Source organism: Prosopis cineraria, unplaced genomic scaffold (assembly GCF_029017545.1).
Source record: "Prosopis cineraria cultivar Desert tree isolate PC_DT_omini unplaced genomic scaffold, ASM2901754v1 PC2, whole genome shotgun sequence".
Classification (NCBI taxonomy): domain Eukaryota; kingdom Viridiplantae; phylum Streptophyta; class Magnoliopsida; order Fabales; family Fabaceae; genus Prosopis; species Prosopis cineraria.
Genome location: NW_026555333.1, coordinates 7276417 through 7301548, shown reverse-complemented (window position 1 = coordinate 7301548; position 25132 = coordinate 7276417). Strand labels below are relative to the sequence as shown.

Sequence of the window (25132 nt, the reverse complement as noted above, 5' to 3'; positions counted from 1 at the left end):
TCTAGTCTTCTGCACTCTAGAGAATTTCGCTAACGCTTAAATTGTTTTTAATTTTCTTCCAAATACAGTAGTAATTTCATTATTATACGAATAAAGAAGAGGGGAATTAAAAGTCAATAACGTCCACTTGGCACTATGAAGGATGCACAAACAGACATGAGGCCACATGACGTGTTTCGAGCTCTTCTAAAAACGCCTGACTGAGCATGTACAATAACCTGAATCTTCATCGAAGTTTTTCGACCTTTACGATATGATGAGGTGGCGTCAGTCGTCGAACTCCATTTTAGCTATACTCATCAAGGACTGTTCACTTCGTTTAAACCGGTTGTTTAGACACGTCTTTAATTATACGTTCTTTAATTAATATATTCCCAACCTATCTTCTAATTACCAAACGGACATTATGTCCATCTCTGCGGTGCAATGATGAGAGCACATGCGTGGCTTGTGCTATATATCTCCTTCTTCTGCTGCAAAAACAAAGGGTGGCAAATAAAGCATCCAGTCAGCTTTAACAATGATTGCAAAAGGAAAGACATCACTTTGAAAAATTATTAAGTCCTGAAAGGTTTCCGCGTTGTGCGTTATGACTAAATGGGATGGTGTCTCCCAGGAGTCAGAACAAGTAAGGCCGCGGCAAGTGTCAGGGATTAGTTAAAAAAAGACATTCTGTTCATTCAAGCTAATATACAGGAAATTATCTCAGTTTAAGCATTTGAAACGGGTGCTTCAAATGAGTCTTTTACTTAATTAGTCAGAGACTGATTAATTAGTATAACCATTAAATAATTAATCAGGTTTCGCTCAAACCCTAATTAGCGCATCAAGTGCCGGGACTGACGTTGCTACGCTCTTTCCGTAACAAACTGACTCTGATCTTCCGAAGCAATTGCGTAGAGATTGAGTGCAGGTGTGCAGTGCCCCAATTTTGTTGCCCGCCTTGGTTTTGGACAAAACAGCCCGAATGCTTTTTGACGATGGATTCATCAGCCCGAGAACTGCTAGTGAATGGTATGAAAAAATTATTTTAGAGAAAATGACGAGATTAAGAATTTCATGAGAACATTAATGATAATTACAAACTCTAAATTATTAAAATTTTAATAATAGATCATGGTCTTTGTTTCTAATTAAAAAAATAAAATAGTCAATTGAAAAATCTATCACATACAATTGAGATTAATGTTAGTTAGGAATCTACATGTATTAATTGTCAATCTTGATTTTTTGCTTAATATATAAACAGGTGAACTACATTAAAAAATAAGTAAATACACTTGATATTATTTATTTATTTATAATGTTAGTTGATAATTTTCGATAATCAATTGTGAATCACAAACCAGTCACTTATAATATTTTTATTGTATATATCATTTGAAAAATCTATCAAATACACTTGAGATTATTTAAAACATTTGTTAAAAATTTATGAGAGTCAATTGTAAATTACAAGTTAATTATTTGTTATTTTTCGTTGTCATTTGAAAAATCAACAAAAGACAATTGAAAATCTTATAATGTTAGTTGAAAATTTATTAAAATCAATTTTAAATTTCAAGCCAATAAATGAAAAATAGTTCATTAGAAGTAAAAATCATGGTCTATTATAAAAATTTCAATAATTCATAGTTTATAATTGTTATTAATGTTCTTATATATGGGATCTCTAATTATTGTTTTCCCTTATTTTATTTTGTCTTTCTTAAATTGAAATCAACAATCAGGGGGTGTTAAAAAAGGCAAAAGTAAAAAACCTATGCATCACACATTAAAAGAATTTTAGTATTTAGGTCTATCGATTTAAACAAAGACCAAATAAAATTAAATAATAATATAACTCTGAGTCTTTTAAATTTATCTCAGTTATTAATTTGTTTTGCAAATTTAATTTTTATTAATTTAGTCCTTTAAGTTTACTTCGATTATTGATTCGGTCATTATTATTTGAAAAGAAAACTATACTGTTAAAACTTGCAGAGATAGATAACAAAACATTGATAGTAGCCATGAATAATAATAAAAAGAAATATAATTATTTTGATAGGGAAAAATAGACTATGAAATTTTAAAAAAAATAAGAGAACAAAACATAGTGTAAGAGATTATATTGATAAAAATTAAATTAATTTGATGAATACTTTGTTCTCATTTAACTACATGTGTGTGTGTGTGTGTGTCAAGTCATCAATATACTTTACACGTTATATTATTCAAAAGTCCATTTGTCATTTAAAACTTGAATAACTCACATGATAATTCAACGAAAATATAAAGGATCAAATCAATAAAAATTAAATTTGAGGGATTAAATCAATAATTGAGGCAAAACTTGAAGGATTAAAAGTTTTATTATTCCTAAAATTAGTCATTGACAATTACTAAGTGCATTTTTTTTTAAGTACACGGAGGGCCTTTGGGCATGTAAAGGGATTTCTGATTTCTTTGAACCTTTTATATATATATATATACATATATATAGATATCTTGTTTCTGAGGGTCCTAACTGGAATTGTCCCTTTCAAATATGTTCTCAGAGAGACTCTAACTCTGTATTTGATAAACTTAATTGTATTAACGTTTTTAAAAGTTATTTGTTTTCCTGTGAAAGGGAAGCGGGAATCAAGGGAAAATAGAGAGACCTTTGAAGTTGGGCATCTTGGGAACAAATTAGGCAAATAAGGCATGGAAGGGGAGGATCAGGATTAGGGACTCTAAACCACGAAATGAAAGGGCATTACTTAAAAGAACAGATTCTGAGGTGCGGCTTCATTGATTTATAATTACGTTGAACTTCATCCATAGACCATGTCATGAGTGATCAATTTTAATTTGCCTTTTAGAGTATTCGTCAAAGCGATTCTCCAATATACATGGATGCTCCGCGTCCCTCTTTTTGGCGTCCAATCATTTCATCTCATCAAATCACTACCCACCGCAAAATCTTCACTACCCTGCCTTTTTTTTGAAACCACCCCAGTCGAACTTCTTTGCTTTGGTTCTAAATTCTCATTTTCAAATGTAATATCACTTTTTTTAAGGCTTTTCAGATGATAACAAAAATATTCGCAATAGCTAACTGGCATTCGAGTAAATTCAGATGATATGCGCTTCTAAGATTTACACGGACGTCATCGATGTTTTGTTTTGTTTTTTTTTTTTTTGGTGTAATTTATATTGTTTTTGCTTTAAAAAACATCAAAGTTAAAGAGTTAAAAGTAATTTATCCAAATTCCAGTTTAAGAGTAGCTACTTTTATTAAACTTTACATAATGAATTAAATATCTATTAAAAATATGCGTGCATTAAGATATTAACTTGATCAATCACTCTTCCGGCAATCAGTAATTAATCGTGATAGGAAAGTCATTGGTTAAGGGCGTTGCTTTTCGTTTAGCTTCTCTGTTTTTGTGGGTCTCCGCCTTATGGCTTAAGACTTTTATGCTTGTTACTTTGGTTTCTTGTGTCTGGACATTTTCCATTTTGATTAATGGAATTTGCTCCCCTCTTTGGTCCCAAGGAAAAAAAAAAGATACTTCATAATACTATGTCCCTTTTATAAATCATAGTAATACAAGAAATTTCTTAATTTTTTTAAGCGTGTGTGACATTAGTTTAATTTCATGCGTCATACGAATTTTTAACATGAACTCCATGGAAAGCCACATGAATCTTGTCCAACACAGCTTATCCATCCTAATGCTCTGTTTGGTGTGGGAAAATGATTTTGGTGGAAGAGAAAGTAAAAATAAAAGTGAAAGTAGAAGTAAACTTTAAAAGTGTTTTGAAAATACTAGAATACCTTTGAAATAAAAAAAATAAATCTAAGCACTAGCAACCTCCCACCTTCATATAACCATTCCTATTCTAGAAAATAATTGATCCACAACTCAACAATAATTGGAAATTATTGAATAATGTCAAAGAATTGATTTGTTGGCCTCGATTTGCTTGCTTCAAGCGGCGGCTTCCATATTATATCGAAGCAAATCAAGTTGTAGCTAGAGATGAATCAAAGAATTGAAGCAAACCAAGCAAATTGAAGCAAATCAAGCTCACCAGTTCTTTGACCTCTTGAAGCAGCTGGAGGCGGATGAAGGGATCGATAAGATGAAAGATGAGAAGGAGATTTAAAGAAGAAGGACATAAAGTCAAGATGAGAGACTATAAAAGTTGTGACTGGAGGAAGTTGGATAGTAGAAAAGTAACCTATCGGAACCTGAACTGAATCGTGCTTGAAAGAAGACAACTTTGACAACTTGAACATTGTCGATGACTGTGGAGAGTCGTGGAGCTAGAGATTTGTTGGAGCTTGAAATAGGAGTTGGAGATTTGGAAGGTTGATGAACTCAACTTTCACAGTAGAGGCATTGCTGTCAACTTCATTGTGGTCTCTCATTGGCAACTTTTGTAACATCCTGGAGAATGTAATCCCAAATTAATTGAGTAAATGAATTGCAATAAGTAAATTAATGTGGTGTGTGGTTACAAAGAACTAACAAGTGTTATATATTGATATTTTAGCCTTAAAATTGAGTCTGGAGCAAGGTCGAGCCACCTTGAGATTAGAAAGTGAGAAAAACAAAGAGAAAAAACTCTATGCCACATTCCATAACACATGCATGAGATGTCACGGTGCATGAGCCAATCAAAACACTAAGATCCCTCTTTGTGCCACATACTACGGTGTGTGATACAAGTGCCACAGCGTATGGTAACGTTTCTATAGAAATAAAGTTGCAAAGTTGATAGAAAACAAAGGAGAAGCAAAAAGGGAACTAAGGGACTCATGGAAACCTATGCTAAAGCTTAAATGATTAAAGTATTGGAAGTGTTGCAGAGCTTGTAAATACTAGAGGTAAGTTCTCTAAGCTTAAATCTCTCTTCCTCTTCCATTTTTCTTGAATATGAAAGTTAGGTTTTAATTGAGAAAGTTTATTTTTGATCTATAGAGGCTATGGGTTTAAAATTATTGACTTAAATAGAATTAATGGGAGTTGTTTAGATTATTTAAACTTAGAACTTATGGCTCTATGCGTTTTTTATAGTTAGGAGCCATAAATAGACGAAAATCCTCCATAAAATGAAATAGATGGAGTAATATAGCTCTATTAATAATTGTTTAGGAGGTCAATAAAGTTAATGAGTTAGAAAAAACTAATAAACCCTATGGGTACCTTTATATATATATATATATATATATATAAAAGGAAATTGAACTATGAGAGTGTTAAAGTAGAGAGATAAATATTATAAATTACCCAAAAAGGAATATTGATTATTTATATTGTAATTAAATATAGAGTAATTATATTTGGCACGATTCTAGCTTTGTGAAGGCTTTGGAAGTGTGTAATTAAGGGGTAAACATTTAAATTCTCAAAGGTTTGAGATAATTGAGAAAAAAACTTTCTTATACTTTTATGTGTTGATTGATTTATTGATTTAAACATTATAATTGAGACATGTGAAATTATTGAAATGCAAGTGTGGCATTAAATATTTCAAAAAAATCAATGATTGTGTGTTATGAGGAGTTTAATGATTATATGTAAATAAAGTTCAATGATTATGTGTTATGGGAAGTTTAATGATTATATATGATGTAGAGTTCTATGATTAATTGTGAAATGAGAAAATGTAGAGTATGATGAAATTAATTGGCATGGTAATGTATGAAATAATTTGCATGCCATAAAATATTTCATCATTATGCTTCGTATAACCATGAGAAGTAAGAATTCACTTAGGAAGAGGAGTAGTGAGTTTAAAATTCACGTGACAAAGTTTCTATCAAAGCTTGATAGTTTGCCTAGATTTATTTATACTTATCGTCTCACTTATTCAATGAGGGATATCCCACTTGTTCAACGAGAGACTTGAACTTAACTAATTTTTCACTTATTTAATGAGAAAGTTAGTTTAGGAAGAATGATACCCCACAATGTGAGATTTGAAAAAAACCGTGACCAAGAGGTGAGTTAGGAAACCTTAGTCGGTAGCCCTTTATGTTTGAATAGCTAGGGTAGTCTTATTTCATAGACAGTCCTAGCATGTTATAGCCCATAGTTTCATGTTAGATATATAAGGAGGATATAAGGGAGGTGTGATTATGCATATTTTGATAAAAAAAAGGGGGCACGTGATTGTTCGTATTGTAATCATTGTGATAAGAATATATGATTAGTGTTATAGTAATATGAAAATGAGATATTGTGTTATCATTCCGTGATTGTATGCTTGTAATGATGTAAAGTGTAAATATATGTTTGAACATGTAAATTGACTTGTAAATGTCACTAATTGCTACTTGTATTTAAATTAATTGACATGTATTAGTATGAGTTAGTTACTGAGTAGTTGTACTCACCCTTTTCTCTTTAATATTACAAGAGATAACTCAACATGACAAGATAGAAGGAAACATTTTGAGACATAGGATTACTATTCTATCAGTATGCCTCATTTTCTTTTTAGTCATTATTATGTATAATCTTGCGTGATATTCCCAACTAGAGAAAATTCATATTTTTAGCTTATTTATACTATGAGATTGTTGAATTATGTCGTGTATTTTGGGCCCTATGATTGTATATGTATTCATTGTAAATTTTAAAAGAGGGCTAAAATATTAGTACAAATAAGAGGTGAGTAAATATACAATTTATTTTGATTTGGTACAATAATGGGTGGAATTGGTGGCTCCCTTTCTATTTTTGTGTTTAAAGGGTTGAGCGTCAAAAATGTGTTTGAAGTATTAAAGTTTGTAATGTGATGTATTGCATATATTCGTAATAGTCTATTAAGCATGGTCTAAAGTGTATTTATGGCTTTTGACACTTGGTATGAAATTAGGAGATCTAATATATGTTTAAAGGATGAAAAGGTATGAATTGTGAAATGGGTGTCCAGTTTTTGACTGACAAATACTTTGACTGTGAAACTAGTACAATTAACTAGGGCTAAAAGAAAGCTCTCTATAGATACTTAGATTACCTCAATTGAATGTTAGATGAAGAAATGAGGTGCATCAAAAGTTTGGCATAGTTGCTGTCAAAAGTGTGTAATGTACGACAATGTGTGGCACATAGAGCAATGTGCTATAGTGCACATATAACAAGCCTTGATGCATGTCTGTTTTTCTGCACTGTTTCACTATTTTCAAACCTCATGCAAATGTTTTGTCTTTTTTTGAATTTTCATACTTCCGCATACCATTTGCACCTTGATTTATATTCATAAGTAAAGATATTTTATCATGTTTGGAAAATCTTGAAAATTTGGATCCTATTTTGATAAATGTTACAACTTGAAAATTCTTATGTGACATTAATCCCTCAATTTCCTTAAAATTGAAGTTAATTGAATAATAGTAAGGAATAGCTTACAACTTTGATAGTCAAAGCGTTAGGGATTTGCAAGTACTTAAAGCATCATCACATCTGGGTTGGAGTGTGGGGGGAAGGTTGAAGGGTAAAGATGACATATGAGGGAGGAAATGAGGGAGGAACCCACTTTCATGGATATAGGAGTGGAACCAAGTTCCATCATTTTTTTTTTATACAAATGGCTTCTTTATAAAAGCAGGTTCCTTCATACCATATGTCTTATTTTCGTGGTTACACTTCCACTTCCTTGCTACCAATTTTACTCCACCAAGCGAGCCATAAATGAAATTGATTTGGATTGTCCCTACCCTCTCTTTACCAATCTCTTTAGGCTCAATCTCACCAACTTGCTACTGGTATTCATTTGATGTATGATTGTTAATTATGATATTAAAAATATATATTATTTATCTAACGACTACCGAGAACTATTATAATTTTATTTTCAAGATTATTTAGTTGATGATAATCATTAACATATTTATTTTAATGACATATTAGCAATATTACATTATTAAATTAAATAAATAATTAAACAAATGGATGAAATTGAGTATAAAGAAATATATTAAAGAAAGGTATGAAGAGAATTTAAATTTTAAATAACACTATTTTGTCTTTTACATCCAAGAAAAGATGTAAGTTGATTTGAGTGACCCAATGAATCGTGAGGCTAGATATTCTTTTTATTCAAGAAAATAATTTTCCTATAATAATTGAGAATTTTTGCTTATATTAACATTAACTTGATTAACATCAACACACATCTCTAAAATTTAGTTCGGTAAACTTTACAAATTTGACTAAGTTATAGTTGATTTCAACTATAAAAATTGAATTGTACACATTAAAATGTAAGAATTGAATTTTAATTGAATAAAAATTATAAAAATTAAATGATTATTTTTTTTAATTCTTTATTCTTGCACGCATCATCACATTGCATTAAATATAACATATATATATATATATATGTTAAACATAATATCAACAAGTTATTTTATTCTTGATTCTTGATACCGCTGCAGCACCAGTCAAATCGATCCTTGTGAAAAGCAAATTAAAGAGAGGATCCCTACAAAAGGCGAGTTAAATAAATATTAATTCTAAAAAAAATCATGAATAAGTTCCATACACAAGGTACTTATTTGTAAATAACTCTTGCACAATTAAAAACTACATTCAACAAGTTATGTATAATTTAGATGTAATTTATAATTGAGATGTAAAGATAATACTGTCTTTATTAAGTTTTAATTTACGATTGTAACTTTAAATTTTACAAATAAAAATTTGTAATTCACAAATTGAATTTATTATTTAAAACTATTAATATAGAGTCTCTACAAAGTTAATTATGCTTATTTATGATTATAATTAGTCTAGTTGGAATGCAAAATCTGGAATTAACTCTGTAACTATAGCCTTAAGCATGTATAATTTATTTTATGGAGACTCCTTGTTATATTAAGTGTTGAATAAGAAATTTCACTTGTGAATTATGATTTCTTACTTTTAAATTATAATGTTGTAGTTGTAAATGAAATATAATTAACAGAGCTAGCTTCCTTTTGCTGAGGGAAGCCTCCTTTGTCTCTCTATTGAGGTAGAGTCAAATTTGAATCGTCTAGATTTAATTTAGATAGTTCAAATTTAATATTTTTAAAATAAAAAATATATAAAAATTGTAAAAAATTTTAATAAAATAGGCTTATCAATCTAATAGTCCATATTTAATATGAATGGTTCAAACTTAATATTAAAAATTTAAATTGACTTTTTAAATATATTTTGAACAATGCAAATATATTCTAAACAGAGCAATAAACTTATTAAAAAATTTTAATATTAAATTTAGATCATTCATATTAAATCTGATCTATTAAATTAATGAGCTTATTTATTAAATTTTTTATAATATATATATATATATATATATTATTTTAAAAATATAAATAAAAAATAAAAAATATTAAATCTAAACATTTTGGGTTTGCCACTGCCTTAGCGAAAAGGCAGAGGAGGCTTCCCTCAGTGTAGGGAAGCCAACTCTCAAATTAACAGGATGTTTTTACACTCAAATCTTAAATTACAATAAGGCCTCATTTGATATAATAGAATTAATTTTTTATGGAATAGGAATAAAAGTGAGAATAGGAAAAGTAATGAGATAATAAATGAAAATGTGTTTTAAAAATATGTTTGATATGTTAATGGGATGGTTAATTTTTTTATTTTATATATGCAATTATAATGGTAAAATACCAAAACACTCTTATCCTTCTCATTTCAAACAACTCAAGCATGTTTGCCTATTTCATCTTGATATGCTTCCATCCTTTCGGAAATCAAAATCATATATACAATTGGTTTAAAAATTTTAAATGATTAATATTTACTATTCTTCTTCTTCAAATACTTTTTCAATTTTGTCCCCAATTTTCTTTAAAAAATACTTTTGCTTGCAAATTTTACCTCCCTCGAGATTAAGAAATCACTCTGCAATTGCTAAAGAAGCCAACTTGGAGGTTGATGTTGTTATTTTAAACACCATTCCATCATCTTGTTATTCGCTTACGTTCGGTATATAAGATAGATGAATAAATTGAACTCGAACTAAAATTATATTTGCAATATGAAGCATTCAAACTTGAACCAAATTGGACCGTCAGTCAAGGTAGAGGTAGAATCCGATGAAGGTAGAGCGAGAGGTGTTGATCTCAAATCAAGATCATATTTGCAATGGACAAAGTTGAACTTGAACCAAAATCACACATGGGTCGTCGACGAGGGGAAAAAAAGGGAGATGAAGAAGATGACCGACAATGGAGTAGCTTGATCAAAGGAAAGGAGACAAAGGCTGGGGTAAAATTAGGGCAAAAAATGAGAGAGGTAATTCATTATATCTATAAAATTATTAAGTAGGAATATTCTGATCTAAAAATATGTATTCCAAAGGAAACGGAACTATTCCTATGGTTCCCATGCCTCAAATGAGGTAATTGGTCATTTCACTTGAATGGTTATTCTCATACACCAAACATCTAATTAAAATGAGCATTCACTCACCCATTCCCATCTCATCAGCACTGTTCCCTCGTATCAAAGGAGGCTTAAGATCAAAAGGAACTTTGTTATAGTTTCTTAATCTTGCAGGATTTATTTATAACAAAATTTCCTATGCAGGTTCTATTTGTGATTTCCTTTAATTACATTTCAACTGTATGAATTAATATTTTTGATTTAATTTGATTGATTGACTCTTTGCGTGTAGTAACATATTTACATTATAATTGACTGAACGATCATTTTACTCATTCAGCTAGTTTCTCATGAGTAAAATTATTAATGATACTCCCTTTGTTTAAAAAATATAAAATATTTTTTTAAAGAGTTAGATATTTAAAAATATAAAATATTTTTAGTATTTTAAAGTTCAATTATTACTTTTTTTTCAAAAGTGTCTTTAATGTATAAATCACTTTATATTTATTTTAAAGTAAAACACTCTATTAAATAAAAATAAATATGAAAAGATCGTGTTAATTTAAAGATAAATAACTATTTTATCAGGGGTGAGATTTAGTTAAAAATACCTTATATTTTTTAGTGAAAAGAGTAATAGTTAATATTAATGTATTGTATTTAAAGTTAATAAAAAACAATAACAAGACAATACTTTTGCCTATGTTTTGGCTGGTTGTTGGTCACTTAACGGTTGTTAGGCAAGTTCAAAAGACCACCAATTCTGCGTATTTTTAGCAGTACTTCAAAATCTTATTTAAATTCACCTTTTTATCATGAGATTTTTCTAAAAAATAACTTGTTACTAATTTAATTTAAAAAGTGAATGATTTTATAACCAAAAACAAAAGGGCAAAGAATTTAGGATGCCATCATCTTAACATTAGCCTGTCTATATCTAGCTTTCGTTTATTGAAGGAGAAAAAACTAATATCTCTGGCCAAAAAGGAGAAAATCTCCACCAATAGCATTCCTGTGAATTTGTTAATTGCAAATAATGACTTATTATAGTCATATCACATGCATAGACTTAATTATAACTCCTCGTAATTTCATTATTAAATTTTCAAACAAAAAATAATATACGATAATTGTTCTAATAAAAACATATTAGCATATAACTTTAATTAAATTCTGAATAATAAAATAATTATGTGAAAATATTATATTTGAAGACTTAAAATTGACCAAAATCATGATGAAATGTTTTAGAAGTGGAACCATTTATAAAGATGTATAACAAACCAATATCATCATTTGTATTAGGGGTGTTCATAGGTTTGATTTAATTTGATTTTGGGCAAAAATCAAATCAAATAGAACCATTCGATTTACTTATAATTGGAGTTTGATCAGTTTTTATAGAGCTCGATTTAACTTGGTTTAATTTTTAGTTTAGTTAAGGTTTAGATCAGGCTTTAATGCACTTATTTAATTTTTTTTTCTATCTTCATAATGGTGCTTTATATTAAAATTAAATCTAATTTTTTTTGGCTTCTTTTTTTTTATAGCTAGAGGTATAAAAATGTAATAAAATTTCAATGTAATCACAATAATTAATCATAAAAATTGGTATAAGTTTTTAAGATTAAAATTATTTGATATTATGTATTTCTATTCAAGTCCTTTGAAAATATTTAGTTATGTATCTATATTTTAATAAATAATAAAAAAATTGTTATACAAAATTTAAAACAAAATAATTCTTGTAGATAAATTGACAGTTGAGGCTTTTAAGTTGTAAATAATTAAATGATAGTCATGGCATGATTATTATAATTATTTAATATTATACATTTTCATTCAAATCCTTTAAAAATGTTTATCTATAACTATAAAAAATTCAAAAAAATGTTTCTTGTAGATAAATGGTTATATATTTTATAAATAAATAAATAATATTTTTTAATCAGGTTTGGCTCGGTTTGATTCAGTTTCTAATACTCAAAACCGAACTTAAATCGAGCCAATCAATTTTTATATCATAAAAATTGAAGTAGACTTGATTGTTGTTCGGTTTCTTTTAGTTTGGGTTAGTTCTTTCAGTTTGAATCGATTTCGAACACTCATAATTTATATATTTTTTTTGATTAGAATCATCAATATAACAATATTATGAACCAATATCTCCTTGATATGAGAAAAATATTTATTATCTGTTGTCAAATTATAAAAGTATTATTTTTTTAATTGTAAGTTTTTCAAAATTTATTTTTTTGTAAAAAATTAAAGTATATAATAATATTTAATTTGTAGGATATTTATACATTCTAAAATTATTTAATACTTATCAATTTAAATAAATAAATTTTAATTTAAATTGATCGAATAATTTTAAAAAATTATCTAAATGGAAGATATGTTTCGGCTTTGCCATGTCAAAACATAAACGAAAATCACTATAGTCACGATAATTATGAATATAATTTCTAAAAATTTGTTGACATGTAATTTTGTGATTTTGGGTTCTTAGATGTAATTTGTCCCTCTGTTTCTTGGGCCGAATGATAAGTTAATAACAGAAAGATGTTAGTTATTATTCGGGAGCAGTGAAGTAGAGGGGAAAGAGACGTACGTACAAGCCTCACAACTCACAAGGAGCGCCACTCTCATATTGCGTCGCACTGATACCGAAACACACACAGAGAGGGGGGGGGGGGAGAGAGAGAGCATTCCACGATTTGTTGTTGAAATCCAGGAAGACAGAGGGCGGGGTGAGTGACGGCGACGGTGGTTGCTTGCCGTTGCTTACAATGCCGGTGCATCAGAAAACGAAGAATCCGTTTGCCCACTCAATATTTTGCGGCAGAGGAGACGAGCAAGAGATTGAGCTTGAGCACATGTCCAGGGACGAGGGCAGCCATTACAGCCTCGTTGGTGCCCCTCTTCCTTCTCTTGGTGCCACCGCCGCCCGTACCATTCGCCGACCCAAGCTCCGATCCTGCATCATCTCCCCTTTCAACCCTCGTTACAGGTTTAAGCTTTATTCTCCCTCCTTTTCGTCTTACGGGATTCCCCAGGCCACAACCAATTCTCCCGGAATTTTCTCGCCTCACCCCACACCCTGGAAGATTATACTGTCTTGTCGTTTATCTCCGCGGGTTAATGCACGTTCCTTTTGCGTTATTTCTTTTGATTCTCACATGCTAACTTGTTAGTCAATGATGGTGATATTGCAGATGCTGGGAGACATTTCTGGTCCTTTTAGTTTTCTACACTGCATGGGTTTGCCCCTTTGAATTTGGATTCCTTGATGAATCTAAGGGTCCTCTTGCCATAACAGATAATGTTGTCAACGGCTTTTTTGCCATTGACATTGTTCTGACCTTCTTTGTTGCCTACCTCGACAAAAGTTCTTATCTCTTTATCGACAACCCGAGACTGATTGCACTCAGATACGCCAAAACCTGGTTAATCTTTGATGTCATCTCTACCATCCCTTTTGAACTTGCTCGCAAAGTACTGCCCACGCTTCTTCAGACATACGGGCTCTTTAACATGCTGCGTCTCTGGCGTCTCCGTAGAGTTAGTGCTTTGTTTGCAAGGTAATGTGAAAACTTTCCCTCACCAAATTCGATGTAACATAACTTATTCGAGGACAATTGCCTTGCTTTTGCAAATTAAACTAACTAAAGTCAAGCTTGAGACGAGACGGGAGATTTGTTCTGCTTTGTTTTTCGCTTTCTCTCGCCTTCTGACTTGTATTGGGACTGATTAAGTACCACTTCCCTCTTTCTTCAACGTATCAGATTAGAAAAGGACAGGAATTTTAACTACATCTGGGTCCGCTGCTCGAAGCTGATATGTGTGAGTATTTTCTGCGCCATTTTTAATGTCAAATTCAGTTTCATACATATAAACTGCGACTTGGTTGACAAATCCATCTTATGATATACTTTTGATGCAATTGTAGGTTACTATGTTTTCAGTGCATTTTGCCGCCTGCTTTTTTTATTTTCTTGCCGCAAATCATGACATAAAAACCACATGGTTTGGGCTAGTTGCCAATGGCGACCAGATGCATCTGTGGGGACACTATATAACGTCAGTATACTGGGCCTTAGTTACTCTTTCAACGGTTGGTTACGGTGATTTGCATCCTGTAAATACAAAGGAGATGACGTTTGACATTTTCTACATTTTCTACATTCTTGGACTTAACTCATATCTAATAGGAAATATGACTAATATGCTTGTCCATATCACAAGTCGAACCAGGACATATGTGAGTATTTTTCGTCATATCGCTTTATTCTTCACAACTATTGCTTCTAAGATCTTTAGTTTTTTTGGCCAAAAACTTTTCCTAAAAAAGCGAGTAACTATATTGAAATCTGGCTTCAGTTTATGACCAATGTCACACTCATTTTAAGAAATTTATTAAGTATAGTTTTAAAGGCATTCCTCTTTTCCTGGGACATCAGAGGCACACTGTCCAAGCTGCCACAGGTTTTGCACAACGGAACCAGTTGCCCGTCCGCTTGCAAGAGCAGATGCTTGCTCATTTGTTTATGAAGTACAGAACAGATTTAGAAGGGCTGCAGCATCAAGAGGTTATTGATTCTCTTCCCAAAGCGATTCGATCCAGCATATCACACTACCTCTTCTATTCACTTGTTGACAAAGTCTACTTATTTTATGGAGTGTCCAATGACCTACTTTTTCAACTGGTAATCTTTCTTTGTCCTTCAATTCTGTTGGTGTTAATATGAAAACAACACAAACTTCTTCGAGTGCAAAAGGACTTTAATCAACCGCATTTCATACTATGTTTTTGGTGAAGGAGGATTCAAAATAATGTTAAGAGCAACATTTGAGGAAGTAAAAATGGACTCAAAGCATGATCATTGCGCTGTGAACTTGGATTTCTATTCCTGTAGATATAGGGATCCTCCCAAGAGACTTCTACACTTTTCTTGACTGATGAATTTCTTACGTTTAATACAATACTGTAATGCATAAACCTGGAAGCTCCCTGGAACAAAAATTTTATATGCGTGCTTCTTGTTTTTCTGTCTTTCGGATGCTTGCATGGATCATCTCATGAGGACATGTCTTGAACTTTTTGAAGGTCACGGAAATGAAAGCTGAGTACTTTCCTCCAAAGGAAGATGTGATTTTACAGAATGAAGCACCGACAGACTTCTATATATTGGTCACAGGCGCAGCTGTAAGATACATTTTATTCCCTGTTCTCCTTTAGCCTGTCATCATTCTATATATTTTTTGAGTTGGCATTTAGAAAACATTTTTGATTGACACGACTTCATGGATCAAGCTACTCCAATTGATTGCTGAAAATAAAACTGATTGACACGACTCACGAGTGTGATAAGAACATTGTCATATTACGATTTTGGCTGGCTGGTTTCTTTTCAATGGAGTATATGAACTACGAAGTGTGAATATCAATCCTTGTATTTGCTCTGTTCAAGCAGGCGTCTTTCACTAAATAATGTCTATTCACTTTAAATAATATTCGTTCTCATTTCAACTCTTTCTCTAGAAAAGAAAAATTAAACTATCTCAAATTTTCTTGTAACCTGCAGGAACTCATCATCCAAAGGAATGGTATAGAACAGGCAAGTTTATTTGAAGTAGAGTTTGCGTGAATCTTTACTGCTTTGCTTTGTCCGATTGTCATAGGAATGATAATGAGACTTATCACAATAGCTAACAAATCATGTTGCCTGCAATTATTGAAGGTTGTTGGCGAGGCAAAGATAGGAGATGTGGTTGGAGAGATAGGGGTGTTATGTTACAGGCCACAGCTCTTTACAGTTCGAACCAAACGATTGAGCCAGCTTTTACGTCTGAACCGCACTGCATTTCTAAATCTTGCTAATGCAAATGTTGGAGATGGGACAATAATCATGAGTAATTTTCTTCAGGTATATAATATTTGGGCCAACTTATTCCTATAAGAAGATATATTTTAATCTTTTTCAGATGGTCTTCTACTCAAACATTCTTTTTTTTCATTATTTAGTTTCTTAGTCATGACTGCTCTTCAAATTACCTAATATCTAGATTTCTTGATTCGGCTTTTGAATTTTTTCCCTGGTCCAAAATCATAGACTGTATAACATGTTGCAGATGCGTCCTCCTTTCACACCCTATGATTTATCTGCTAAAATATAACTTATTCCATGATTGCTTGTTCCTTAAAATGATTTTAGATGACCCGCAAATTAAGTTTTAGGTACAAAAATTAAATGTCTTGCTTGCTTTTGTCTAAGTGAAAATGTACATCCTCGTAAGAACGATAATTAATTTCATATTATAAAAATCAAGGCTTTAGAACGAAACATACTGCTGGCTTTTCCTGGAGGAAATTTTGGTGTATCTTATGGTGATTTTCGCTATAACCTGTTGCAGCATTTGAAGGAATCAAGTGATCCAATGATGGACGGAGTTTTGGCAGAAACGGAGGCCATGCTTGCTCGGGGCAAAATGGATTTGCCTGTCAGTCCATGCTTTGCTGCAAACAGAGACGATGATCTGTTGTTGCATCAATTGCTGAAGGGGGGTTCAGATCCAAACGAAGCAGACAAGAATGGAAGGACATCACTGGTAAGCAGGTTTTTTCCTTCATCTCTATGGATGCACAAGCATATGTACCAAGTCTAATCTAGAAACTTACCGCTTTACCGACTCCTGTAACAGCATATTGCCGCATCCAGAGGCAACGAACATTGTGTTGTTCTGCTTCTAGAATATGGAGCTGATCCTAACAGGAAAGGTAGAGATTCTCTTCTTTTTCATCCCTTTAAAATTGTGGAAGACGATCCCGGTAACGGAGCATTGTGGTTACCCACCTTAACCAACCAATTTTGGGCTCCTTCTCATTGCCAATTGTTCTTATTTATGCAGATTTAAATGGAAGTATCCCACTATGGGAAGCCATGTTGGGAGGGCATGAATCTGTGATAAAACTTCTCATAGACAATGGTGGAGACATATCTTGTGCGGATGTAGGGCATCTTGCATGCACTGCTGTGGAGCAAAACAACTTGGAATTGCTCAAAGAAATTGTAAGATACGGTGGGGACGTGACGCAGCCCAAAAGCAACGGGACCACAGCACTTCACACGGCAGTATGCGATGGAAACACTGATATAGTGAAGTTCCTTCTGCAACACGGAGCAGATATTGATAAGCCAGACGTTCATGGATGGACTCCTCGGGCTTTGGCAGATCATCAAGAGCATGAAGATATCGTAGAGATGTTCCGCAACATTCGGGAGGGAAAAAGACCCCTAGTTACTCCAAGGACAATGGATTACACCAACTGCCTCAGGAAGTTTCCAAGCGAACCAACGACCTGCGCTCGTAAAGACGTGACTTGGTTGGAGAATCATCCAAGGCGAAGAGCAAACCATTTTCACAATTCCTTCTTTGGGATCATGTCGGCTGCTGCTAATCGCGGTATGCACTCACCTTAACCATCAGTTTCCTCCCTTAACGCACTTGTTCTTGATATTCAAAATTATGCAGATCAAGCCAATGCATCACAAGATAATATTAGCGTTGAGGAGAACCTGAATGGATTCCCAGCCAGAGTAATTTTGAGTTGTCCAGAAAAAGGCGACCATAGTGGGAAGCTCGTGTTTCTGCCCAAGTCCCTTCAAGAGCTGATAGACATGGGTGTGAAAAAGTTCGACTTTTTGGCCAACAAAATCTTGACTACAGAAGGAGCTCAGATTGAGGATATAAAACTTATACGAGATGGTGATCATCTCATTCTTGCACGTGATGGAGCTCATGAGTCAATGGCAATGGCCAACGAAGGCAGGTAGAGATGTGCAGAGACCGAAATAGTTGCTAGAATTAGATACTAAAACTAGATACTAGATGGATTATTATTGTCATAAAACTAATTTTTTTTTTTAACAAAAAAGAAGTCATCTGACTTTTTCTAAATCATAGTCTCAGCCATAGTTGTAAACTTGTAAATAAGCTAAACTGGAGATACATGTAAATGCATGATAGGTTCCCACGAGTTTTAACGAAAAGGAATAATTTATTTTTTTCTCCTAAACCCATCCTCCCATTTATTTGTTCATCAATGAGATTTTGCCTGAAATTGCTCCAGACTTCTAAAATTTTCATTTTAAGAGTATAAAAGAAATTATCAAGTCAAGGATGTTTTTGGTCGAGTATTCGTATTTTCTCAGGTTTCAATAAAAAATGAAATATATAAAACTGAAAAGAAAAACTGGAGATCATAGAATAAAGGAGAAAAAATAGCTAAATATACTACAATATGTAAAGAATAAAAAATAATATGAACAATGTTACTGGTGAACCAGCTGCACTCGACCTCGACGTGAGGCCCAAGCCTAACACCAAATATATTCATAGATTGACCTAACTCGCCAAAAAGTCGTAAACTCCACCTAACCTCTTGATCTCCACATTCTGATGCTTTTTCCTGCTAAAAGAATTCGTTCTCAAAAATTCATCCGAGATTATAAGTTTATTCATCCTTGCTGCATCGCCTCTCTCTTTCCATGCAGCTGCCCTTTTCCTTTCTCCTTTCATTTTCCGGAGAAGATTATCTTCAACTTCGATTTGCCACAAAGGAATCCCGAGTGTTGCTCTCCAATCTCCATAGCATCTTCATGTTCTTATATCAAAACCCAACAATTCCCTGCAGAAGTTTTACCTATTCAAAACCAAGCCATATTGATTCCTGACACGTGCATTTTTACTAGAAACTAGAAATAGATAAGTTACAGTAAACTGCCAATGATTTTATTATCTGTGTATCACCTAATAATGTCTGTCTTCATTGGAGCTGTGATTTCTATCATTGAAGCTCTGGTTTCTACCGTTGAAGCTGAGGTTTTTACTGTTGAAGCTGCGGTTTCTACCGTTGAGGCTGAGGTTTCTGTTGTTGAAGCTTTGGTTTCTACTGTTGAAGCTGAGGTTTCGATCATTGAAGCTGTGGTTTCTACCGTTGAAGCTGAGGTTTCTACCGTTAAAGCTGAGGTTTCTACCGTTGAAGCTTACAGTTCTGAGTTTCACCTCTCCCCTGCTGGTTGTCATCTCATCCAACATCTCGGCATCATAGATATCTTCAGAATCCTTATCATTATCAGCATCAGCCGAAACCTTGTCCTAAATTAACATTTGCAGCTCAATGTTATACAGCTTCCATTGAAACGTGCACACAAAAAACAGAAAACGTCTTAACATCCAGAGTAAAATTATTATAAATCCCTCTTTTTCATAGAAATATTTAAATTACACAGTCCTATTTATTATGTAAATACACAAAAAACTACTCTTTCAAGTCAGAACATGATTAAAATATCTTCAAAGTGTAGCATATCCTGTAACTCCAGAAGGAAAAAGTGTAATTTTTTCAAAATCAATATTTGAATTATTATTAAGAAACATAAGTGCTGGTGAAAGAAAGAAAGACTTACCACAAATGATATGTTACGGGAAACAAGCGGGTCACCAGCAATTTCCTCGTACTCAGAAGCATCTAGCTCCTGAAGATGGCTTGGATCGAATAACTTGGGGAGCAAATGCTCTCTTATGCATATGAGAAGGAAGAAAGGTAGCGGAAACAATATTCCACCAATAGGGATCCATGTCACGCCCCAGCACACCACCAAATAAACAAGCTGCAGCACTGTGAATGCAGCTATGGTCTTGAATGGAACTGACTCCACGAATGAAGCATGAGAACCTGCTAAGATTCTGCTCAACACACAGAAATCACCACATTAAAACAATGAGAGAAACTGACTATACAGAAGATCATCTTCGTAAACTTGTGAAGCGACTAACTTGTATCTCCTGCTTGGAGTGATGAAAAGAAGCAGAATTCTTTCCCAGAATTGATTCCCTGGGAGACTATCAATGGCCATGTAAGCAAAATATCCCCATAGAACAGAGGTTGGAATCCTTTTGATGATGGGGATGCCAAAAATTGATGCCCCCACAAGGAGTGACTGCAAGGCATTGCTCATTCTTTGCTCGTTTACTCTAACTGGCAAATAGGCATCTAGGTGTACCTCAGGATCAAATTTGCCTTTTTCACCATCCTTGTCCCCATGTTTCGTTACAGCCTCCTTCAAAGTCTCTAACTCCTTATCCTATGCCATATGCAAAAGCTTGTTTATATCAATAACTATTCAAGTTCAAATCATATTCAGTTTCTAGGCCTATGGTACTTACTGTAGGGGCTGTATCCATTTCCATGACCACTGCCTCCATCTTTCCATATAACTCAGAGTCGCTCCTTTGGTACTTGATGCATTCTTTGGCGCTCTGTACCACCTTCTTTCTGATCAGCTGCACATTGGGTTATTTTTTAAGAGAAAAATCATATAATTGATCAAGAAGCTACAGCAGTATTCATGCAATAAATGATTCTTGCCTCCCTCTTAAGAACCGCAAGACTTTTTGTATGCATTGGTGACTGAGGAAGGACTCCATTTGACGGCGGAAGCCCAAGAAGACCACAAATAAGAGTCTAGATAGCATAAACATTTATGCATCAGTCAAGTGCATGAATTCATGGAGCAGAAAAGCAAGCATTTTAGGACAAAAATAACACACCAAAATTCCAAGCAAAAACATATCATAGTGGTAGGCTGATGGCTTTTGAAGGTTGAACTCCTTCTGTTGAGCCATCTGGGAGGCTACACTATGATCAAAGAAGTATAATCCTGCTATCATCACAGCTGGAACAATTGCAGCAAAGATATAAACCACTGGTACCTTTGCCATATCCTGCATTTTGTAGCTAACTGTCAAATCATTTCTAGGGCTTCCGTATTCTAATCACAGCTTAACACAACACGCACATGCTTGTTTAAGTATGCATATATAAAATAATACCTTCACTACTGTCCAGTGGTACAGAGACACGGACTCCCAAGGAAAGGGACAATACAACCTTCTAGGAACTCCATCTGGCAGCTTGTTTGGTACAACATAAGATAACAGAGTCCATAACACAACCATCAATGGAACTCCATAATCTGCAACAAGACCTCGTAGCCATCCTACATTTGATGCAGCAATGAAGATATAACAGTAATCATAGCTAAATCATGTCTAAAAAAGAATAAGCCTTTTGTCTATGGTCTTATGCGGTTGCTATTTGTATATCATTTGTGTACCAGTTCCATATCGCCATGATCTTGCTCTTCTACTTTTTATTGCAGTTAGCAGTAACCCAAAAGCAAAAATGGTAGCAAGCAATCCATTCGTATACAGCCATTGGAATTGAAATTCCTGCGCAGATGGATCTACATCTTTGGGAACACCAAACTCGCCTAGTAGTCCCTGTGGTTCAATTTCAAAGAATTGAGAGGTTGATTTCTGAGATGCGAAATTGTAAATCTCGTTTACTACAGCGAAAAGGCAATACCCTTATAGCTTGTTGAAAGAATAGGACAGTAATTAACATGCCAAATAATTCCCCAGCGATTCTAGTAAACCTAGTAATAACTGTGCAAGCATTGAAAATTGCAAGCAGAATCAACATGAGTCCAGTCCACACACAGACCCTGCAAATCAAAGGAACATATTTAGGAGCAAAATATATTAAATCGAAGCATTTAAGTGTTGGGGAGGATGAGGAAGACAGGCAGAATTGTGTTTAGTTTCATACCAACCAACCCAAGCTAGAAACAAATTAGCACCCAGCTCTGGCCTCTTTTTGCAAAACTCGTACAGATAACCATACATTATAATAGTGGGTTCAGCGACCCCCAAAATCAACAAAGGCTGTCCACCAACCATGGAATGGATAATTCCGCAAATAGCAGTTGATGCTAATGTTTCCACTGTGCTCAAGCTTCCGTCTGGAAAAACATGTTATTCAATTTTGAAACTCAGTTTTTGATACTTTTTGACATAATATCTACCAAGAGATTAGAAGCAATAATAGACCAAACAGGTTGTTTACCTGTATCCTTATTAAGTTGTTCTCCAAAGGCAATCACGGGGAGAGCAGAAGCGAAGAACATGTAGAAAGTAGGAGCCAATATCCTGGCGCAGATCAGACAACAGAAAATCAGAACTATGCAAACTCAAAAAGGAAGAAGAGAGATCTTTGACATCATAAATGAGTGTTACTTCACGCCAGCACAAATTGCGCCAGTCCAATCTTGTTTGTAGCATGCAGCTCTTCCTTTAACATCATGGATAATGCCGTGGAATGGCCTATTCTTGATTCCCATAGCTGATGCAAAAAAGGAAGCAGAGATTAAACAATACTGACAGGCGAAAAAAGAGCCTTGACTATTCAAGCGTATTAATTGTTAACGTGGTAAGAGGAAACGAATAAACAAGGCCGATGATGTCCTCGTCGGTGACAGAATTATGAAAGAAACCAAAAGGGACAAAATTCAAGCTTCAAAATGATCAAGGCGCCAAATAGTTGGAAACATTTGAGGTTGCACTCAGAGTCATTATGTTATTTGCAGGAAAAGGGGGAAAAAAGCCTTAAAAATAACTTATAGATGAAAACGAAAAGTGGAACCCAAATATTCTTTCCTGGTGTCCATTCTGCATGAAATTGGGGGCAAAAAAACTTGGCGATTACATAAAAGCAGAGCAGGAGATATGAACATGAATCCAAGTGCGCAATGACCTATAGCATACAGATGGTGAGAAACAAGAACAAAAATGTAATAAGAGGACACGAGGTTAAGTTTCAAAATAACCGCGATGCTAGTCGGCAAAAGTTTTTCCGGAAGTGGAGAAAGACAGTGATTTCAAGAAAAAGCTTTTCGTGGAACAGAACTTGGGACTTGTATTGTGGCGGAGTAACAACAAATCAAGCAATATTCTAGGAGAAGATACCAGACGGAGGGACAGAAAGAGGACGCTTCAGGGAATGCAGGTATATGAACATCAAGTAGAAGGGCTAACAATGCACATTGAGCGCAGTGACAAAGGAAAAGAGGAAATAGAAGAGATTGAGGGAAGAAGAAGTACCGGAGACAGTAAAGAGGCGGCAAAGGGCCTCTGGCGATAAACAACGAAATGGGATGCGAAGTGATGGGAAGGAAGCGACTACATTAAATATTATCGTGCAATAATCCATGAGAGGTTGGTCGGGGAATTTTGTGGGTAAAGCGCGTGGGTGGTGGGACCCCTAAAATGAAATCGGAGAGGAATCTCAGAGTTTTGTTTTGCCCTGACGTCTGTTTTGTTGTCTATGCTGGTTACTACCACACAATTAATTACAGCTAGCACATGTGTGACCAATTTGACTCACGGCATCCTCATACACGCAGTTCGGAAGAAGAAAGCGGAACATGAACGGACATAGGAACTAGGGAGGCGAAGGCGACAACTTGTTTTGACCACTTTGACTGTGGTGTGTCTAGTGAGGGAAAGGGAAAGACTGAAAGAGAACCACACAAGAGACGAGACAACTCAAATCCGTTTGTTTGTTTCGTGAGATAGCTGATTCATTGAATGATTGAATCAGAATGAGACCGCGTTCATTTATTAAATTTTTTTATTTTAAATCTAAATCACCTAAATTAAATCTAAACGATCCGGATCTGGCACACCAAATGCGTTCCTGATAGAATAAATGGACTCTTCTTTACAGCTGGTGGCCAGCCAATTCACAACCTTCCATTTTCCCCAGTTCCCTGCTCAATTTCCTACTGCAACATCAAATTCAATCATGTGATTGGTTTGGTAAAATTTGTAATGGGCGATTATTATGGGGGACAAAATTATGCATCCCTGCGTGGTTTCATTTTTATATAATTGTTCTATGGATAATGAAACTTTTTACTAGTTTGTTTTTTTCAAGTTTAATTTCTTTTTATTTAATTCATTATATTTTTTAACTGTCACATTAGTTCTTTAAATTTTTAAACACAAATTGGTATTCAAATTCAGGGCCGCGTGAAGAAGTTTGGAGGCCTGAGGTGAAATTATTAGTAAAGCTTAACATATATAATTGCCCCTTTAAAAAATATCCACTCATCATTTTTTACAAAAATCATATATTAGAATTTTATAATATAGTAATTTTAATAAAATACTAACATAATTTAATAGTGAGGTAGAAATTAATGTTGACAAAGTGCTCCTACTCCATCTTATACATTGGAATAGAATGTGAATTTTAACACTAATATGGGATGACAATATATTTTTTAACAAAAAATATATTCCTTTCATTAAAAAATATAAGGCATTTTTTAAAGAGTTGGATGTTTAAAAATATAAGATATTTTTTGTTTTTTGAAACGCAATCATTGCCTTTTTATAAAATTGCCCCTATTGATAATAATTTTACATTTATTGTAAGGTATTTAATAGGGGTGAATATAAAAAAATAGAGTTAGTTGAAAAATAGATAATTACTTTATTAAAAGATGAAATTTGATTAGAAATACCTTATATTTTTGAACGTAAGGAGTATAATTAAGTCTAAGAGTTAAAGATGTCGCTTTGATAGTTTAAAACTACAAGGTCTTGATATTGATATTTGTCAAAATTTTAGGGTTTAGAATAAATGTTATACTGTGAATGATTGAAATTTTTCAATAGAAAGAACAATTAATACTTTTTATTCTTTTTTTATCTACAATTAAATATATAATAATACAAATATCAATTACACACACATATATAATAGCAGTACTTAGAAATTATTATTTTTTTAGGTTTAAGGCAATTGCGTCACTTGGTTAATGGCTTACACAGCCCTACCCAAA

At 33.4% G+C, this 25132-nt stretch overlaps 2 protein-coding genes across 5 annotated transcripts; one reads left to right on the top strand and one right to left on the bottom strand.

The window, feature by feature from the left end:
- The first annotated feature begins 13077 nt into the window (after positions 1–13077).
- LOC129302365 (potassium channel AKT1-like) lies at positions 13078–18409 on the top strand. 2 transcript variants are annotated; one of them, XM_054941187.1, is made up of 12 exons: positions 13078–13389; positions 13595–13960; positions 14165–14222; positions 14329–14640; positions 14840–14968; positions 15487–15585; positions 15965–15997; positions 16121–16306; positions 16794–16988; positions 17082–17157; positions 17289–17843; positions 17913–18409. In XM_054941187.1, the coding sequence occupies exons 1-12, from the start codon at positions 13169–13171 to the stop codon at positions 18212–18214; spliced, it is 2532 nt and encodes an 843-aa protein (XP_054797162.1). In that variant the 5' UTR covers positions 13078–13168; the 3' UTR covers positions 18215–18409. The 2 variants fall into 2 exon arrangements, with proteins under 2 accessions (XP_054797162.1, XP_054797161.1); XM_054941186.1 differs by having other exon boundaries at positions 14840–15085.
- A 212-nt stretch (positions 18410–18621) lies between these two features.
- On the bottom strand, positions 18622–23441 carry LOC129302366 (probable boron transporter 7). 3 transcript variants are annotated; one of them, XM_054941190.1, is made up of 14 exons: positions 23385–23441; positions 22521–22626; positions 22351–22433; positions 22054–22246; positions 21811–21949; positions 21560–21725; positions 21276–21442; positions 20994–21167; positions 20812–20907; positions 20610–20726; positions 20220–20527; positions 19850–20129; positions 19191–19538; positions 18622–19068 (listed from the first exon to the last, which is right to left on the bottom strand). In XM_054941190.1, the coding sequence occupies exons 2-13, from the start codon at positions 22622–22624 to the stop codon at positions 19191–19193; spliced, it is 2175 nt and encodes a 724-aa protein (XP_054797165.1). In that variant the 5' UTR covers positions 22625–22626; positions 23385–23441; the 3' UTR covers positions 18622–19068. The 3 variants fall into 3 exon arrangements, with proteins under 3 accessions (XP_054797165.1, XP_054797164.1, XP_054797166.1); XM_054941189.1 differs by lacking the exon at positions 23385–23441 and adding an exon at positions 23250–23316; XM_054941191.1 differs by lacking the exon at positions 23385–23441 and adding an exon at positions 22889–23037.
- Positions 23442–25132: the final 1691 nt, after the last annotated feature.

Excerpts from the sequence above, each read along its gene's own strand:
- LOC129302365 (XM_054941186.1), top strand. The coding sequence starts at position 13,169 with ATGCCGGTGCATCAGAAAACGAAGAATCCGTTTGCCCACTCAATATTT. Across the intron at positions 15,586-15,964 it reads TATTGGTCACAGGCGCAGCT|GAACTCATCATCCAAAGGAA; the intron begins GTAAGATACATT and ends TGTAACCTGCAG. Across the intron at positions 17,158-17,288 it reads AGCTGATCCTAACAGGAAAG|ATTTAAATGGAAGTATCCCA; the intron begins GTAGAGATTCTC and ends TTATTTATGCAG.
- LOC129302366 (XM_054941189.1), bottom strand. The coding sequence starts at position 23,301 with ATGTTCATATACCTGCATTCCCTGAAGCGTCCTCTTTCTGTCCCTCCG. Across the intron at positions 20,908-20,993 it reads TGTTTTTGCTTGGAATTTTG|ACTCTTATTTGTGGTCTTCT; the intron begins GTGTGTTATTTT and ends TATGCTATCTAG. Across the intron at positions 19,539-19,849 it reads CCCGTAACATATCATTTGTG|GACAAGGTTTCGGCTGATGC; the intron begins GTAAGTCTTTCT and ends ATGTTAATTTAG.